Below are 17,920 nucleotides of genomic sequence, written 5' to 3'. Positions count from 1 at the left end.
ATAAACAGAATGATTATGTTCAATGAAAATTGCACTTGACTATTGACTCATTTTCTCTTTTCTTTTATGAAATATTTGTACTCATCTTTCTTTCTTTTATGATTTATAACGAACTATTAGCACGATGATGTAAGCACGATGATGTAAACAACTGAGTCATCGATCAAAAAAGAAAATAATTGTAAATCCAATGAATTAATATCATTGCCTATGTTAAATACTGAGATTATGGTAGTCGACGCACGACCGTGACAGTGAATTGAGCTGTGAACATTCACATACTTCTCATCCACTGTCACCAATTTTCAATTTCATGTTTCATCGCATGTTATTTTTAAGGTCCAAAATACGAAAACGTAACCTAAATACATGCAAATCTACGGAAAATGGAAAACTAAATAGTTTTAATTGCATAATTGAATATGATGTGCATGGTTGCAAGTATAAAATGTATTTTCTACACGAATGCATGAAAACAGTGTTTTAAAGGTTATTCGAGAAGCAATCGAGGAATGGAGACCGGGGACCATAAAAAAGAAAAATATTTTTAGTAAATAATTATTTTTAATTGTTTAATATATGGCCTAATTTAATTGACATTTCTGAAAATAATGAGTTTTGATGTGTTTTACACGCCAAGTCGTTTTTTCAACCAGTATTCGATTTTCGATTAAAATATGAATTTTTCAAGAATTTGACTAATATTTTCACGAACTTCCCTAAGCAAAATATTTTAAATATGCATTAATGGGCTTAATGAGCCTAATATACCATGTTAATTAGCTCAAGCTCCCATCACTTGGTTTGATTATTATTTGAAATGATCAGTTAAAAGGTGATAAGTGTTTAGAAGGGGGGTTGAATAAACACTCACGTATTATATATATTTTTCGAAGATTGAGTTCAATTTAGCGACAAACTGACACTCGGAATCTCGTCAGTCGATAACAATCAGTTTAACTGAAAAAAACAGTTGCGAAAGTAAACTGACTGAGAGATAGAATAACTGACTGAAAATAATAACTGAAATAAAATGCACACAGTTTGTTTCTGGATGTTCGGAGAATAGAATAACTCCTACGTCACCCCTTCTATCACGAAAATATGATATCCACTCAAAGACTTTGATCGAATACAAGAGTTGTACTAACCTACTTCAGTTTGGACTTAACATTGCCAAAACTGAAACTCTTAGTTCACAAAAACTTACCGTGCGTGACTGAATTTAACACAACTGAATGAATCTAGGTTTATTTCATCCAATCCATGTGGGCATTGCCCCCATGATAGGATGGATGACCAAGATTTGTCCATGCATATATAGGACTCACTTTTTTTTTGAAATTGTATGTGTCGCAAGATCTTGCCCGTTGAAATGAAGTGAGGGTAGTGCCTACATAGGTAGGATCTCATCTACCATGATTGCTACTGATAAATCTGATAAGAGCGATCTTTTGATATTTGAATACAAGTAGTGATTTTAGCAGCGTAACAACAAGTTTGAATAGAATAGTTGTTCGTTCTTTTTTTTTCTATTTCAGCTACCCTCTTCCCCTATTTATAGGCTTCTCTTCCAACGGTAACAATAAATATAATTTGAATCCATATATACGTTGATTGCCACGTAAATATTCTCTGACATTCGTACAATGTAGATTCTGAAATGTGGCGTTCCACTCCGAGTTGCAGTCTGCTTTGTACTATTGTCGGTTGAATGTCCTTTTCAACTGATGACATGTTGCAATAGCTTGTGTGCTATCTACTGAATATATCGACTGATTGGTTTTATGACTGATCAGTCAGTTGACTTGAAAATTCAGTTTCGTTCAACTCAGTTTCCAACTGATCAGTCAGTTGTAAATTCAGTTTAGCTGGTATCAATTTCCTTTAATATTATGCACATTAATCTTCAGTTAGGAAACTGATAGTTGATTTGCGAAGCCTGGTTACTTGATCAGTTAGTCCAATAAATTTGATGCTTAGTTTTTCGAATCATTGAAATTTAGTTTCCAACAATTTCCTCCTTTTTGGTGATTGACAAAACTTGGAACTTAATAAACTGATCAGCTGAAGTAAAGTGAATACTTTAAAACATTGTAGATAACATAATTTTTCTAGTGTACGGATTCGTACAAAGAAAAAAAATACCCTTCAACTAATAACTGACAACAGTTTTTCTTCAGTTCTGATCCTCTCCTATTCTTTCATCAATCTAGCTGCTTCTCCCTTTTTGTCAAGCACATCGACTTTTCAAGATAAAATCCTAACATCAGCTGCAATATATTTGACAGCAGACAATACAATGATTTGCAGCAAGTCGATTTTCTTTGAAACAGATGTCTCCATATATTCTACTCGTTTGCTGATTGAGTCTTGAGTTAGGGAGAGACTCTCAGTTAAGACTCTGTTCTTTTTAAGTTCATCGATCGTAAAGGAGATAGAGGTCACAACAGTTTGAATTGACTTCATTTTCCCTGAATTGAATTACTTGAGGAGTTCAACTTCAGAGAATGAGCAAGTTGAGTGTTTTGAATTTCCTTGATTTCTTTCATTATCTTCGACATGTTGTTCTGAATGTCCTGAATCTCTTCAAGTACTAAGTCCATTTCTGAGGATGAATGAGGAGAAACAGGTTCAGATGGCCCTGGTTCTTGTTCCTTGGTAGTTTGATCAAAAACCACCAAAGTCCTGTCAGAAACTTCCGTTTCAGCATGTATCAGCTCTTGTAGATTCTGGAGAGGAGAAGAGATAGTAGGAGGATCCAATGAAAAAGATGGTACTTCAGTTTGTTGAACTATTGGTACTTCAGTTTGCATATTTTCAGTTGAAACTGAGTTCAGTTGAGCCTCGTCTGTATAACTAAGAACTGCCTGTTCAGTCACAGCCACCGACTGAACTGGTTCATTAAATGCTTCAAAATTAGCCATTTCTGCTTGTTCTTCAGTAGCTTCAGTTTGAACATCTGCTAGTTTTTCAGTTGATGAAACATCTTCAGTTGTTCTGACTGTTTCAAGTTGAATGTCAGTCGTAAATGACTCGATGACCTCATCTAGATTTGCCAATGTCAATTCAGCTTCAGAGTAAAGCTGTGGATTATCAGTATGAGGTGCAGAAATTGGTGATGTTGGAGCAACTGAAGTTGAAGGAACAGTTGCTTTTTGAGAAGAAGTAGCAACGTCATGAGGAGATTCTTGAACTGGATCTTCAGTTGAGAAATCTTGAGTGGCTGCTGGGATGATCAAATCTTGATCCATTTCCCAATGTTTGATCTCTATTTTTAGTCTGATAAGATCCGTTTCACGTTGAGAATACACTGCTTTAATGCGATTGGACTGCTTGGATCAAAGTTTTGCCACAGCTTATCAACCAACTTTTGTAGTCTCTGTACTCTCATAAGATCGAAGAAATACTTCTTCCTTTCAAGAACTTGAGTAATGGTCGATGTCTTTACTGTCTTCATCACCACTTTTTCAAGATCAATAAACCTCCTCAGTTTGGATTTCTTCTGAAGTTCTTTGGCAAAGACATGAGTCCTGAATCTGACCCATTCATCAAAAATTTTGAGCTTCTCTGATGAAAATTCATTAATCTCCTGCCAAATGAGATCAATGTGCATCTGTATGGCATTTGTAGGTCTGGGCTCTTCTTGCATCTTTCCTTTCCTCTTTGGATCAGTCAGGATATGTGGAATGCTCCATCCTGAAGTAGTTGAATCGATACCTTCTCTGATCACTACTTCTTTTGGTCTGGAAAAAGGTAAAGGACTATATCCGGAGATTTTGATCAGTGGAGCCGTAACTCCAACAAGCTTCTTCTTGTCACTAGATTCAGTGACTTTCTTCTGTGGCAGAATCCTGGATAGAGGTAACTGATCCTCAGTTGAGGGTTCAGTTGGGATTGCTTTCAAAGGGACAGCCTTGATGGGCTGTTGAGTTTCTGATACAATCACCCTATAAGTTGGGATAGTGCCAACTATTGCAGTAGGCTTGGTCTTCAAAGTCCGTGGTGTAGCGCCCTTACCCGAGCCACTACTAAATAGACTAATAAACATGCAACATTAAACTTAATACCAACAGTTAAACAGCGGAAACCAAATACTTAATCATCTTACAACCCAAATGAAAACAAACAATAACGACAGTCTTAAACATTAATACAACCATAACAAATACATGATTCTGAACGAGAAAACTATAAACCACAGAAAACCTCCACTGGATCACCACCGAAAACCCAACTGCTCTAGCCACTGCCCTGGTCGTCCGAACCGTCCAACCTAAGACCTGTCCCGTGGAATGGGGTGCCCAAGATGAAAACAAGGACGTGAGCGACAATCGCCCAATACGAGAATGTACGAGTATACAAACTGATATGATGCATGCAAAATGCAATATGCTCGGATATCAAGGATCAAGTCAAGAATCTCATGCTCAGTCTAGAGGCGCCTGAGTGTGTAGTCTCTGATCTGCCCTAGGCATGTTTTGGCTCCCACACTCATCATCAAGACGTGGACCTGCAATGTGCAGGTCATCAGAGCCGCGGGTCCCGTCGGACACTGTAGCTCTCGATGCCCCATCGTCCACAATATAGAATAGGGCTGAGCGGCCCCAACAAACGAGGTATATCTCAAAAGATATCAGGCTCAACATGATATGTCATGCATAATATGCCAAAGCAGTAAAACATGTATCATGCAACAGATAAATATGCAGCATATAAGTGTGTATAATACGCTTGGATATCTCAGTCAGTACATCATGTACCTCACTAAAACAATCTGACAGAAAGCTCTGAACCTAGACAATACCAACATAAAGAAATCACTAACAAACCAGATCAAACATGCTACAAAGATCTCCCTAATGATCCTTAAATCACTATCTAAGGATTTAGGATTATACATGCGTCCGTCGTCAGCCCGCTGATGATGTCTCGATCTCAGTACACTAACCCTCCTCGAGTCGACACTAGCTCCGAAACTTCCCGACACCAAAGTGCCCTAGAAACTGGCTAGAAAACCTAAGGTACAACTAGAACTCTCTCTGAAGAATGCGGTGAAGGAAACAAAAGAATCGGCTTCCATTTATAGGCTGCATCCGGACTATTTCAGAAAATCTGAACCAATCTTATCTGTCACGTGTCAGAATCTCATTGGTCTAGTTGGATTTCTCGAGATAATATAATCCGAAGTAGGTCGGGTTATCCATTTAAAATTCGGTGGATACCAACAGCTTAATCCCGAATTATCAATTCCTTAAAACTTAATTAACAACTCATTAATTATCTCTTAATTAATACTTCATTCAAAACAAATATTCGGGTCATTACATCCTCCCCTCCTTACAAAGATTTCGTCCTCGAAATCGAAATTGAAATACAATACAACTGAATAAAATACAACTCAAAACAAATGAGGATACTCTGAGTGCATACGACTCTCTAACTCCCAAGTCGCTTCTGCAGTACCTCGACGTTGCCATTGCACTAGAACAAGTGGAATGGTCTTGTTTCTGAGCTTTTTCTCTTTCCTACCCAGGATTAAAAGCGGCTGCTCGACATAAGTCAAGTCTTCTTCAAGTGGAACATCTGTCGGACTAAGAACGTGCGACTCATCTTCTACATACCGTCGTAGCAACGATACATGAAAGACATTATGAATGCTGGACAGATACGGCGGTAAAGCCAATCGATACGCCAAATTCCCAACACTTTCCAAGATCTCAAAGGGTCCGATGAATCTTGGGGCTAATTTTCCCTTGAGTCCAAATCTCATCACCCTGCGGAACGGTGAAACTTTAAGGAAAACTTTTTCCCCTGACTGAAACCGTAGAGGTCTACGCTTGGTATTCGCATAACTCGATTGACGATCTTGTGCAGTTTTAATCCTCTTCTTGATCAATTCCACTACGTCAATCGCTTGTTGCACTAATTCAGGTCCTTGCACTTGTCGTTCTCCTACTTCGTCCCAAAACAATGGAGTACGACAACGTCTACCATACAATGCTTCGAACGGAGCCATACCAATGCTACTGTGGTAGCTATTGTTATATGCAAACTCCACAAGCGGCAGATGATCATGCCATGCTGGTCCAAAATCCAAAGCACAAGCACGCAACATGTCCTCGAGTGTCTGAATGGTCCTCTCAGACTGACCATCGGTCTCTGGATGATAGGAAGTACTCAGACTCAAAGTCGTTCCCAACGCTTTTTGAAAACTTCCCCAGAACCTTGAGGTAAAGCGTGGATCTCTATCACTGACTATACTTGTTGGCACACCATGATATTTAAGAATCTCTTGGATGTATAGTCTTGCCATGCGATCGAAAATATATTCCCGACTATACGGAATGAAATGTGCTGACTTAGTCAGTCGGTCCACAACAACCCAAATTGCATCACAATTCTTAGAAGACAGCGGCAAGTGGGTGACAAAATCCATCGTTACATGCTCCCACTTCCACTCAGGGATAGGAAGATTCTGAAGTAATCCTCCTGGTCGTCGATGTTCAGCTTTCACTTGCTGACAAACCAAACACTTGGCTACAAACTGGTAAACACTTCTCTTCATACCTTTCCACCAAAACTTGGTCTTCAAATCCTTATACATTTTCATGCTTCCAGGGTGGATACTCAACTTACTCCTATGAGCTTGAGATAAAATCTCGTCTCTCAATTTAGAATCTTCTGGAACTACGATTCTTCCTGACAGACACAAGGTTCTATCTGTTTGGAACGCAATGCCAGATGTGTTGTCTCCGTTAGCTAACCTTGCTAATTTTTCCACCTTCGGATCAGAAAACTGAGCTTCTCTGATTTTGGCATACAACATCGGTTCAGATAAAATGCTCGTTACTCGAATGTGTTCCATTCCTTTCTTATGACGGAAGTGAAATCCCATAGAACAACAATCTTGGATTACACTTGATATGAAACTTGTCTGAAGTGCAGATAATCTCACCTTGCGACTAAGAGCATCAGCTGTAAGATTCGCTGATCCTGGATGATACTTGATTTCGCAATCATAATCCTTTAAAAAATCCATCCATCTTCTTTGACGCATATTCAAATCTGCTTGAGTGAAGATATACTTCAAACTCTTGTGATCTGTAAAGATCTCAAATCTCTCTCCATAGAGATAATGTCGCCAAATCTTCAAAGAAAACACAATCGCTGTCAATTCCAGATCATGAACTGGATAATTCTCTTCATGCTTCTTCAACTGTCTGGATGCATATGCAATCACATGACCATTCTGAGTTAAAACACACCGAAGTCCTTGAAGTGATGCGTCAGTGTACACAATGTACCCTCCTGATCCAGATGGCAGAGCTAAAACTGGTGCAGTTGTCAAACGTTGACGCAGTTCATTGAAACTATTTTCACAATCATGAGTCCATTCGAACTGCACATTCTTACAGGTCAGTTGAGTCAATGGTTTGGCAATCTGAGAAAATCCTGAAATGAATCTCCGGTAATAACCTGCCAAACCCAGAAAACTTCTTATCTCTTGAGCTGATTCCGGTCGTGCCCAACTCAATACTGCTTCGATCTTGCTAGGATCCACTGATATCCCATCTTTGGATATAACATGTCCCAAGAAAACAACTCTGTCGAGCCAAAACTTGCACTTGTTCAACTTAGCATACAGTTGGTGATTCCTTAAGGTTAGCAACACAATCCTTAAATGTTGTGCATGCTCTTCAAGGCTACGAGAGTATACCAATATGTCATCAATAAAGACAATGACAAACTTGTCAAGATACTCCTGGAATACTCGGTTCATCAAATCCATAAATACTGCTGGAGCATTCGTCAAACCAAACGGCATCACTAGAAACTCGTAATGTCCATACCTTGTTTGAAATGCAGTCTTAGGGATATCACGTTGATGAACTCGAAGTTGATGATATCCAGACCGTAAATCGATCTTCGAGTACACTGAAGTCCCTTGCAGTTGATCAAACAAATCATCAATCCGTGGTAACGGATATTTATTCTTGACTGTTACTCGGTTCAACTGCCGATAATCTATGCAAAGCCGCATAGACCCATCCTTCTTTTTAACGAACAACACTGGTGCTCCCCAAGGAGACACACTGGGTCTGATGTACCCTCTGTCAAGAAGATCTTGTAACTGTTGTTTCAACTCTTTCATCTCTGTTGGTGCCAATCTATAAGGCGCTCTGGAGATAGGTGCGGTTCCTGGTACCAACTCTATCTCCGCTTCCACTTCCCTCTCTGGAGGAAATCCAGGAATTTCATCGGGCAAAACATCAGGAAATTCATCGACAACTGGAATGTTCTTCACGTCGATTACATCCTTTGATACGTCAACAGCATAAATGAGGTATCCTTCTCCTCCTTTTGCTAAAGCTCGTTGTGCCTTTACAGCAGACACTACTGGCATTGGAGGTCGAGCTCCCTCACCAAAGAAGAACCAATTCTCGTCTCCTTCTGGACGAAACTGAACGAGACGTTGATAACAATCTACCGTCGCTCTATACTTAGTCAATAGGTCGATTCCCATAATACAATCGAAATCTTCCATGCCAATATCATCAAATTGGCAGACAAGTAATTTCCCTCAAACTCTAGCAAACAGTCTACTACAAGTCGCTTAGCTAAAACCTCTTGTCCCATCGGTGTAGACACCGACAACAAAACATCTAATGACACGTAGGGTAGTTTATGCTTCTTAACAAACGTTGATGCTATGAATGAATGCGATGCCCCAGTGTCAATCAATACATATGCAGGAATACCACATAAAAGAAAATTACCTGCAATGACTCTCTCGTTATGCTCCTCAGCTTGCTCTTGGTTTAAGGCAAACACTTGCCCCTGAACTCGTGGGCGTTGCTGAGATCCTTGTGACATTCCTCCACGACGAGAACCTTAAGCAGGAAAACCTTTCTGTTGAACAGTGGCCTCAGACTGTTTTCCACTATAAGACCCTGTCATAGATCCTCCGCCTCCACTCTGATTCTCCAAATTAGCGCAATCCCTCTTCATGTGACCAAAACCACCACAATTGAAACATGCACCTATTGCTCTTCGACAATTCTCTGTCGGGTGATTACCTCCGCAGTGGCCACATTGCATCTTTTTCCTGCCAAAGCTGTGCACCCCTCCAGAACCGGAAGAAGAAGAAGATACAGACTTCTTGAAAGACTGAACCCTTGGTCCCAACGAACTAGAAATTTTGCTAGCTTGCATAGCCTTCCTCCTAGCAATACTGATCTCGGCTTGACAACAACGATTCACTAATCCTTCGTACGAAGTAGGATCATCACAGACAGAAACCCGATAAAAAATCTCCTGGTTCAAACCATTCAAAAAGTGAGAATATTTTGCTGCAGAATTCTCACTGATGTGAGGAGCATACGGCAACAGATCCGTAAAACGCTTCTGATAATCCTCAATGTTCGAATATCCTTGCTTAATGGTCAACAGTTCCATCTCCTTCGCCTGGCGAAGAGCTGGCGGAAAGTGATGATTGATGAAGGCCTGACGGAAATGTTCCCAACGAATCCACCCATGCTGCTGAACTAGAATGGCAGAAACAGGTTTCCACCATTTCCGAGCTTTTCCTTGGATCATGAAATCAGCTACCTCCATCTTCTCTTCCTCGTCATAGTGCAACACTCGAAAACACTGCTCCATGATATCGACCCAAGCTTCAGCAACATCAGCATTCTCGTCTCCGGTCAACGGTGGAGGTCCAATCTTCATGAAATCCATAATGTTGACACAGTTCCTACGTCTCCTTTCATCATGATCTCGGTGACGCCTTCAGTCACGATCTCTACGACGATGTTCTCGGCCAGCCTCATCGTCGTCATAACGGCCATGTACCACACTACCGTGACTGCTTCCATCTCCTGACATCTGAAAGGAAACTAAAATCAACTTCTAAATCCTCAAAACATAATTACTAATGTTCCAAAAAATCTTTGCATGCTCTGATACCACCAAATGTAGCGCCCTTATCCGAGCCACTACTAAACAAACTAATAAACATGCAACATTAAACTTAATACCAACAGTTAAACAGTGGAAACCAAATACTTAATCATCTTACAACCCAAATGAAAACAAAACAATAACGACAGTCTTAAACATTAAAACAACCATAACAAATACATGATTCTGAACGAGAAAACTATAAACCACAGAAAACCTCCACTGGATCACCACCGAAAACCCAACTGCTCTAGCCACTGTCCTGGTCGTCCGAACCGTCCAACCTAAGACCTGCCCCGTGGAATGGGGTGCCCAAGATGAAAACAAGGACGTGAGCGACAATCGCCCAATATGAGAATGTACGAGTATACAAACTGATATGATGCATGCAAAATGCAATATGCTCGGATATCAAGGATCAAGTCAAGAATCTCATGCTCAGTCTAGAGGCGCCTGAGTGTGTAGTCTCTGATCTGCCCTAGGCATGTTTTGGCTCCCACACTCATCATCAAGACGTGGACCTGCAATGTGCAGGTCATCAGAGCCCGCGGGTCCCGTCGGACACTGTAGCTCTCGATGCCCCATCGTCCACAATACAGAATAGGGCTGAGCGGCCCCAACAAACGAGGTATATCTCAAAAGATATCAGGCTCAACATGATATGTCATGCATAATATGCCAAAGCAGTAAAACATGTATCATGCAACAGATAAATATGCAGCATATAAGTGTGTATACTACGCTTGGATATCTCAGTCAGTACATCACGTAACTCACTAAAACAATCTGACAGAAAGCTCTGAACCTAGACAATACCAACATAAAGAAATTACTAACAAACCAGATCAAACATGATACAAAGATCTCCCTAATGATCCTTAAATCACTATCTAAGGATTTAGGATTATACATGCGTCCGTCGTCAGCCCGCTGATGATGTCTCGATCTCAGTACACCGACCCTCCTCGAGTCGACACTAGCTCCGAAACTTCCCGACACCAAAGTTCCCTAGAAACTGGCTAGAAAACCTAAGGTACAACTAGAACTCTCTCTGAAGAATGCGGTGAAGGAAAAAAAAGAATCGGCTTCCATTTATAGGCTGCATCCGGACTATTTCAGAAAATCTGAACCAATCTTATCTGCCACGTGTCAGAATCTCATTGGTCTAGTTGGATTTCTCGAGATAATGTAATCCGAAGTAGGTCGGGTTATCCATTTAAAATTCGGTGGATACCAACAGCTTAATCCCGAATTATCAATTCCTTAAAACTTAATTAACAACTCATTAATTATCTCTTAATTAATACTTCATTCAAAACAAATATTCGGGTCATTACATCCTCCCCTCCTTACAAAGATTTCGTCCTCGAAATCGAAATTGAAGTACAATACAACTGAATAAAATACAACTCAAAACAAATGAGGATACTCTGAGCGCATACGACTCTCTAACTCCCAAGTCGCTTCTGCAGTACCTCGACGTTGCCATTGCACTAGAACAAGTGGAATGGTCTTGTACTGGACCCCTACATTTTGACTCGAAGCTTGCCAAACATCTGAAAACATATTTAAAAGTATTTCTTAGACGTAAACTCGAGCTCATTACGAAACATAAACGATTCATGTTAAAACTTGGATCGGGGTCCGATTTTAACCCGAATCAACCCGAAACATTACCAAATTTTTTCGAAAATTAAAACATAACTTGATACACGTATGAACAGCCCTTAAATCATCTAGAGCAACCTACTAAAACTTTCGAACACAATGCCACATGCTGCTGAAATTTTTGCACCTTACATTTTCGAAAACCCTAATTCTCCAAACTTGAAAATTATCGGCCCTAGGCTCTACCGGCTCGGACCAGACTTGAAACAAACCTTCCTAGCCCACCTTAGGACCCTACTGGACCAACCTGACCTAAGCTCACAACCCCATCTATGCAGCAACACGCCAACAGCCGGGAAACATCCCAAAACATTCACCCGCGGCACACTTCGACTCACACGCACTCGACCGGTTTCTCCACAAACTCCAGCCATGTTCGAGCCACCTTAGGACATGGCTAAGACCCACCAGGGTCTGGTCCAGGGCTAGAGACCACCCTTGCACAGTTGGCGTACCCAAAACTTCTGATTTAGCCACCCCCGCCTCAAGCAAACATGATGTAACCTTCAACCTATGAACAAACCTGACCCTCTACATGCTCCAGACTTTTGACACCATATATTACACGTGAACAACCCCTTAGTAACCAAACTCAGCAGTCCCTTGCACAAGAATCATAAAACGTGAGCATGAGTCAAGTAAAAGGCAATTTTTTCATGTCAAACTCGTATAAAAATGCAAACACAAGGTAGATCATAAAATTTTCATGCAAATACATAAACTTCAGCATACTTATGACATGTATGAGGAGAAAACAAAAATACAAGCGTGTCTTGATGATAATAAGCTCACAAAGTCGAAGAAACGCGTCGGGGAAGCATCGGAGGAGCGGGGAGGGAACTTGGTTGAGAAAATAAGGAGGAATTTTGATGGTGGGTGATTGCTGCTGCAAAACTGAGAGGGAGAGGCAGCTGATGGGGAGGGAGGAGCGGCCACTATGAGGGAATAAGGTTAGGGTTTGCTAGGGTAGGTTTTAAATAGATAATACATGCACTAATGGGCTTAATGAAAATTTTAAAATGATTAATAGGGATTTTGAGCTCATTAAGCTTTAAAGAAAACCCAAAAAGCCCAAAAATTCTCTCGAAAAATATTTCGTGTTGGTACGTTTTTTAAAATATTGCCCGAGCCCTCAAAAAGTCCTCTGAATCGTTAAAATTTGCGTACTGTTTAAAAAATATAACCTGGCGGGTAAAAATACCCAACCAAGGTCCATTTAAAAAAATCATATTTAAAACACCTCATATTAAATTATTAAAAATAATTATTCAATAAAAAATATTTTTCCTGAATATCCTCGGTCTCCGTTCCTCGTTCGAGCGCGAAATGCAACTAAAACCCTAATGCATGAAACTTTAAAGCAATCGTGAATAAATCCTACCATGTAATAATTATGCAAAAAATCATTGAACAAGTAATTTAAATAAAAACCCTATATTGCATGCATTCAAGTTACGTACTTTAAATTTCATGGACCTTACAGTTGGGGCTCGGGTGGTGGCTCGGGCTTAGAGTCCTTGTTGAACTAGAGTCCTAGGAAGCAAGTCACGGCCGCGACTCATGCTGATACTAAAGGCATGGGCTAGGGGCTGGTTAAGTGGGTCAGGTCTAGTCCATCGGTCCCTAGGTGGTCTGGTCAGGGGCTGGCTCGAGGGTGGCTCGAAGAAAATGTGAAGATGGTTCGAGGGGTTCATGCTAGAGTTCGGTTATAGAGTTTAAATGACTAAGGGTTCGAACCATGATCCAAGGGGTCGAATCATGGTTCCCTCAAAATATTTTTCATTTTCTTTTTAAAAGCATAAAATATCCTAACTTTCTGAAAATAACATTTTAACAGTAAAAATTGCACAGTTTTACCATAAATCATAATTATCATATTTTCATAAAAATCATCATTTTAAATCATAAAATATCATTTAACATGCGTTATGATCTTTCAGGAAGCTGCCAAGCTTTTACAAAATTACCCAAGTGTAAAATGATCGTTTCGCCCTTAGACGTAAAAATTTTCTATTTTGACTTTTTCTTATTTTTAATGACATGAGCTTATCCCAAATAATTATTTAAGCTTAAATCTAATTTTTCATAAATTTATTAGCTTGAAATCGAAGCTTTTCATTTAATTCCCTAATTAATAATTCGTGAGGCGTTTAAATCTCGAATAAATTCAAACTTGAATATTTTTTTTCCAAAACTTTAAACATAGACTTTTTATTACTTAAACTACCCTTGTGGGCCATGATCCACCCTTATGGACCCATGGTTCCAATTTTTTATTCATTAAATCTCGAATTTGACCCATTAACAAGACCACCGAGCCACGGTCGAGCCACCTCAAGCCAGACCCTAGCCAACCCACCTAGGTACCATCCTGACCAGCTCTGACCCTTAGAACTAGACCCTGCATGCCTCAAGATCCCTGAAACCAGGACACAAAGCTGCATGCAAGAGCTTCTCACGCCTATGACTCCTAGTGACCCTAGGACTCTCCTACTCGAGCCACCACCGAGCCCACTTGACCCTCATTTTCCCTGAACCACGCCCAAACCCAACCAAGCCCAGCCCAAGCTTCTGCACCAACAAGCAACACGAGTTGCACTATCACGTTTTTCTCGAGCCCACGTCGAGCCACCCTGCCCAGCCCCATGACCCGACCCCTGACCATCCTCTCTAGACCCTATTGGACCTAGCCTAACCCTATTGGACCTACCAGGACTCTTCCTAACCCTGACCCACGTCCAGCCCAGGCCACAACCCAAGCCCTGGCCAAGCCGTGAGCCCCCATGCACAAAGTCGAGCCACTTGAATCATGTGATCTCTTCCAAACCCTCGGTCTCTCTCTCTTTGATTTCCCTTCGGTTTCCAGTATGTATTTATTCACGTTTATGACTCTTTTCCATCCCTTAAACACATATTATTGGCAACGTGTCCGTTGGATACATAACGTTTTTCATATAAGCGTAAAATCATCATTTTTTGAAAATAATCTTTCTACCAGAAAAATACTCAAACATCTATATTTTTCATGCATAAACAATTAAAACATGCATATTATGATTTGTATGATGCTTCAAAAAGTTTAGAAAACGTGTCTTTGCGTTTAAAACGCTCGAATATGTGATCGTCAGCGAGGAAGGACGAACGAGCGACGAAGAATCCTAGCTTTTCTCTTCTCCTTATTTTCGAAAATTCTAGTGTGTGCAAGTGTGTGTTTGGCTGGTTTAAGGTGTGAATTATGGGATGAAAAACACTTGGTTTACTTATTTATAATTTTTAATTAACATGTTAATGTGCTTGATTTTTTTGCTTGCAAGCTTAGGAGGAATTGAGCCTACTCAATTAAGTTAAATGGGGCCAAATAACAGTTATTTAATTAAATAATAAAAGTTTATAAAAAGTACTTTTCAAAAATAATGCATTTGATATTTTAAATTTCCGAAAACCGACTGCTCGGGTAAAATCGAGATCGTCTCGTAAAATAATTCGAACTCTAATATTTTTAGAAAAATTAAATAAATTTTAACCATATTAAGAAGCTTTGAAAATATTTAGTGAAAAATATATATTCTTGTCTTGGTCGTCCTCGGTTTTCTTTCCCCATCCAATTATCGAATATTCGGGTAAAACCCTTCAATTTAATGAAAACGTGCCATATAATCATGCAATCATACCTTAAATCATTTAATAAATATTATGCAAGCATTTAAAATCAATTAAATAAAACAATTAAGCAATTCAAATAATTTGCATGCATGTGGTTTACGTAGGTTTGGTTTTTCGGACGTTACAACTAGTTTCCGCAATATAAATTAAGTTTATGATTTAAGTTTAAGTTAAAGATTTTACGACTTTTATGTTGATTTTGAATGGTTTTTGAAAGGATGTTAAATTTAGTTTTATTTTGAAATATTGCTAAGTTTAGGATTGATAAACGATTGACAATTTTATGCTTGAATTTATTTCCTTTATATTTTCAAATAATAGTTGGTTGGTTTATTTTTAAACGGTGTAAAATTATTTTTAAATATAATTATATATGTATATTTTCGGCCGAATGTAGCATCGGAGGGAAAAAAATTGCTAGTACTTTTTAAAGAAAAACGAGTAGTGGACGTTTCAGTTGGTATCAGAGCAATGTTCCTGCAAAGGGTTATGTCACCGCCAGTTCCGGGAAGCTAAGTCGTCAAGCCTCAAATTTATAAGTTTAAATGCTTTATATGATTTTATTGATAAACACGTGCATGGTATCATGAATTATATGTTTAAGATGTATGTTTATTAAAGTTTAATGATATTCATGTTTAAAGCTTAAAGATAAATGAAATTTAAATGCTGCATGATTAGAAAACTTAGATTTAAATACATGTAGGTTACGTTTATAATTTGGAAAACATTAAGATATAATGCCTCCTAGACGCGCACCTAGTACCGATAGGCAAGCCGAGAATGTCGATGATCAGGGAATGTACCCCCACCTCATAAACCACGGTACCGGGCGGTGGGGACATCAGCGACAACATTACCTGTCCACCGAGCCTTGGCCTCAGCTCATCATATCTCATGCCATCGTATACATATACCTCATCAGTCACAACAAAGTCTCATCTTTCAAAAATATCATCATATTCATCACTTAATAAAAATATGCTTATACGTAGCGTTTTCCTTAAAACCAAGCATGCACCGTATTTATCATAATTTTTTAAAAATCATAAACGTGATGTATAAAAATTTAAAACATGATAAAATGAGCTCAGGGCGCTGCCATTACCAAAATCTCACCCGGGTGCAAAATGACCACTTTGCCCCTGGAAACCCAAAAATTACCGTTTTTCCCCTTACCTCTAAAATTACCCGAAGCTTACCAAACTCCTTAAAATAACCCAAAACAAATTTAGAAGCATTGCTAGACGTAAACTCGAGCACATTTCATAACTTAACCGATTCGTTTTTAAATCTTGGACCGAGGTCTCGGTTTTAACCCGAATCGAATCGAAACTCAAAAAATTTTTCCCCAACTTTTTACCATATCTTAAAAACACTTAAAAGTCCTAAAACCCAACAATTAAGGCCCCTAAACTCACGAAAACCTTCCACTTACAGTTGCTGGAAAAAGCTGCAACTTCCCTTCTCAAACCTAAAAGGGCACCACTCGCACTCTAGCACCCCTAGGCTCGTACCAACCACGAATCAAGCCATCTATGACCTAGAATAGACCCTAAGGAGCGTACCAGCACCACGGACCTAACGCCATGCACAAGAGAAATCACGATCCTACGCTATCACCCCAAGAATGCCAACTGGCGGCCCCTTCTCGTAGCCCACGCTCGATCTATCCCGGGGGCGGCACCAGCAGCATTCAGGAATTCCTCAGCCATGGCTCAGACCCCACATGGTCTGGTCCAGGCCTTGGTTCAGCCCCTGCACCACCAGCCCCGACCCCGCGCCCACTACCTTCCCCAACACCATAGCCACCTAGCATACCCCTCTCGGTCCTCAACCTAGTATTATCCTTGATCAGTTCCAGCTTAGTGACAATGTCCCTCTCAGCCCTCACACCCTACAGCAACACCTCAAGGCAGCACCCTTGCAAACACCTCAAGAAACCGTGAGTAGCAATACAAAAAGAAAGCAAAAATCACATGCAAATCGAAAATATTTCATGCATGAACTGGATCGAGAATTTCTCATAATAATTAGCATACATCAGTATGTATATGGCGTATACGATGCAAAAAAAAAAGTACATGGCATGCTTGATGATTTTTGTGTTCATAAATGCTCGAAGGAAATGCACACCCGAGACGTGGAGTAGATCTTGAGTTTGAAGAAAAAGAAACAACTGAATAACCTTGTTGTTGCACTCACGAGGAGGCTGATGAGTGGAGGGGGTGGGCGGCTGAGTGGAGAGTCGATTATGTTTAGGTTAAATGAGTTTTAGTGTTAATTAGTATTATTTAAATAGTTAGAAACTAAATTAATGGGGCCTAATTACTAATTAAAAGTTTAAAAATGATTTTAGGCCTAACAAGCTTAAAAGTATGCTCAATAAGTCCAAACACACTCTCGAAAAATATTTCGTGTTGAAAGGTTTTTGAAAATATTAGTAGAACCCTCAAAAAGTCCACCGATTCAATAAAATTTACGTACCGTTAAAAAATATGCTCTGACGGGTAAAAATACCCAACAGAGCCCATTTCTTGAAAAATACCTTTAAAAAATCTTATAATAATTAATAAAATTAGTCATGTAATAAAAACAATTTTCCTAAAAATTCTCCGGTCTCTGT

General features: G+C 39.6%; 1 protein-coding gene across 1 annotated transcript; it reads right to left on the bottom strand.

The window, feature by feature from the left end:
* Positions 1-4,144: 4,144 nt before the first annotated feature.
* LOC140827393 (uncharacterized) lies at positions 4,145-9,817 on the bottom strand. The gene is made up of 2 exons (XM_073190055.1): positions 8,781-9,817; positions 4,145-4,283 (listed from the first exon to the last, which is right to left on the bottom strand). The coding sequence occupies exon 1, from the start codon at positions 9,739-9,741 to the stop codon at positions 8,896-8,898; it is 846 nt and encodes a 281-aa protein (XP_073046156.1). The 5' UTR covers positions 9,742-9,817; the 3' UTR covers positions 4,145-4,283; positions 8,781-8,895.
* Positions 9,818-17,920: the final 8,103 nt, after the last annotated feature.

Source organism: Primulina eburnea, chromosome 3 (assembly GCF_022965805.1).
Source record: "Primulina eburnea isolate SZY01 chromosome 3, ASM2296580v1, whole genome shotgun sequence".
Lineage (NCBI taxonomy): Eukaryota > Viridiplantae > Streptophyta > Magnoliopsida > Lamiales > Gesneriaceae > Primulina > Primulina eburnea.
This window is presented reverse-complemented; position numbering and strand designations above follow the sequence as displayed.

Excerpts from the sequence above, each read along its gene's own strand:
- LOC140827393 (XM_073190055.1), bottom strand. The coding sequence starts at position 9,741 with ATGGATTTCATGAAGATTGGACCTCCACCGTTGACCGGAGACGAGAAT.